We start from the raw sequence: 2,312 nt of genomic DNA, 5'->3' as shown, positions 1-2,312 counted from the left end.
GCATTTGAGAGTATGAGTGTGTGTGTGAGGGTGAGTGTGTGTGAGACAGTGTGTAAATGTGTGAAAGCCTTTGTGTGACTGTGTGAGAGTATGAGAGAGAATGTGAGATTGTCTGTGTGTGTGTGTGAGGGAGAATGTGTGTGTGAGAGACTGTGAGGGAAAGTGTGTGTGAGAGACTGAGGGAGAGGATGTGTATGAATGTGAGGGAGAGTGTGTGTGAGGGAGAGTGTGTGTTTGTTCAGGAGTATAACTGAGATTATCGCAATGAGAATGCAGCCTGCCTTGATATCTGACTGGAGATGAATAGCAGATGTCTGGGTGAGGGTGGGGTGGGAGGAGGGGTGTGGGTGGGTGTGAGATTGGCATCTCAAGGGGGTACGACACTGGGCAGTAGATTTCCAAAGAGAGAACACGTAGACAGAAACACACAGCCTTTATTGATCACAGAGAGCGAGAGAGACAGAGCCCGGTGGCAGATTATTCCAGATTGAGCCAGATAATTCCCAGCTCCCGACACAGACTCCCCTGTGCGCCCTCGCTCCCTCTCCCACCCCCACCCCCACCCCCAGGCTGACTGCTGGATCTCACAGTAGTCTCATTGCGGAGTAGGGGGTGGGTATAAGAGGATGGTGGACACTCCGCAGATGTCTGTGTGTCTGTCCCGGTCCCCCGGCTGCCTGTCTCTCCCGCTGGTCGGAGAGCCTCCAGGACATTCGGCCCCTCCCTGGTGACTCGCTCACTCCTTCTGCCTGTCTCTCCTCTTCACCAGTTGGTAACAGAGCCCAGCAATGGTGCCCAGGGCGATCACCCCCACTGCAGCCTTGGCAGCGACCATCACATCATCCACCTGGGGACGACGGGGGAGGGGGGGGGAGGGGGAGGGGGGGGGAGGGGGGGGGGGGAGGGGGAGAGACCGTGAGAAATCAGCAACACACCATAACAGTAACATACAGAGTAAAGCTCCCTCTACACTGTCCCCCCATCAAACACTCCCCAGGACAGGGACAGCATGGGGTTAGATACAGAGTAAAACTCCCTCTACACTGTCCCCCCCATCAAACACTCCCAGGGACAGGGACAGCATGGGGTTAGATACAGAGTAAAGCTCCCTCTACACTGTCCCCCATCAAACACCCCCAGGACAGGGACAGCATGGGGTTAGATACAGAGTAAAACTCCCTCTACACTGTCCCCCCCCATCAAACACTCCCAGGGACAGGGACAGCATGGAGTTAGATACAGAGTAAAGCTCCCTCTACACTGTCCCCCATCAAACACTCCCCAGGACAGGAACAGCACGGGGTTAGATACAGAGTAAAGCTTCTGCTACACTGTTTCCCCATTGCCCCCACTCAGTGAGTGAGGAGGGATTTTGGGTGGGAGTGGGGGGGGGGTGGGGTTGGGGAGAGGAGTGAGGTTGACAGCACGGAAACAGACCGTTCGGCCCGACCTGACCGGGCCTACAGCCGCCTCCTCAGATCCCCACCGACTCACTCTCGTCTCCGGGAACCCCCTCACATCCCCTCCCCCCCCTCGTCTGACGTGGGCCGTTCGAGAATCCGGGCCCCCCCCACCTCCCCCCACGGGGGCGGTGGAGACGTCACTGAGGGGCGCTACGCGAATGCAGACAGACTGACCTGGCCGGAGTGGGCCACACCGTAGCGGAGGTCGGTGACAAAATGCTCGCAGTTGGCCGAGGTCACACTGTAGTCGACCTCCTCCCCAACCCTGCTCTCCGCCTCCTTGAGGATCTCCTGGGTGGGGCGTACCGCCATCTTGCCGTCGAAGATGTTGTTGACTTGGTAACGGTCACGGCCCACCACCTGGCCCAGGGGATCCTTACGGATGCAGGCCTTCTCGGTGAAAACCGACATCAGGCTGGCCACTCCCGCATCACACACCTCACCTGGGGACAGACGGAGAGAAACCCAGGAGATAGGAGGCCATTCAGCCCTTCCATCCCGCTCCACCATCCATCACCAGCATGGCTGACCGTCCAATTCCTCACCCAGCTTTCTCCCCATGACCTTTGATCCCATTCGCCCAAAGTGCTATTTCACACCGTCTCTTAGAGCCCACAGAATGTGGAAACAGGCCATTCGGCCCAACACATCCACACCGACCCTCCGCATCCCAGAACCACTCCCCTACCCTATTACTGAACATTTACCCCTGACTAAAGCACCTAACCTGCACATCCCTGGACACTATGGGACAATTTCCCACGGCCAATCCACCCTAACCTGCACATCCCTGGGCACTATGGGACAATTTCCCATGACCAATCCACCCTAACCTGCACATCCCTGGGC

General features: G+C 57.5%; 1 protein-coding gene across 4 annotated transcripts in view; it reads right to left on the bottom strand.

The window, feature by feature from the left end:
• Positions 1-414: 414 nt before the first annotated feature.
• The window catches only part of LOC140457120 (phospholipase A and acyltransferase 3-like), a 15,250-nt gene continuing 13,352 nt past the window's right edge, over positions 415-2,312 (bottom strand). For all 4 annotated transcript variants that reach the window (XM_072551135.1, XM_072551132.1, XM_072551136.1 and 1 more), the window contains 2 exons: positions 1,638-1,906; positions 415-847 (listed from right to left, as the gene is read on the bottom strand). In XM_072551135.1, the coding sequence (XP_072407236.1) occupies positions 737-847; positions 1,638-1,906 (380 nt within the window). In that variant the 3' untranslated portion in view covers positions 415-736. The remainder of the gene's footprint in view (positions 848-1,637; positions 1,907-2,312) is intronic.

Source organism: Chiloscyllium punctatum, chromosome 31 (assembly GCF_047496795.1).
Source record: "Chiloscyllium punctatum isolate Juve2018m chromosome 31, sChiPun1.3, whole genome shotgun sequence".
Lineage (NCBI taxonomy): Eukaryota > Metazoa > Chordata > Chondrichthyes > Orectolobiformes > Hemiscylliidae > Chiloscyllium > Chiloscyllium punctatum.
This window is presented reverse-complemented; position numbering and strand designations above follow the sequence as displayed.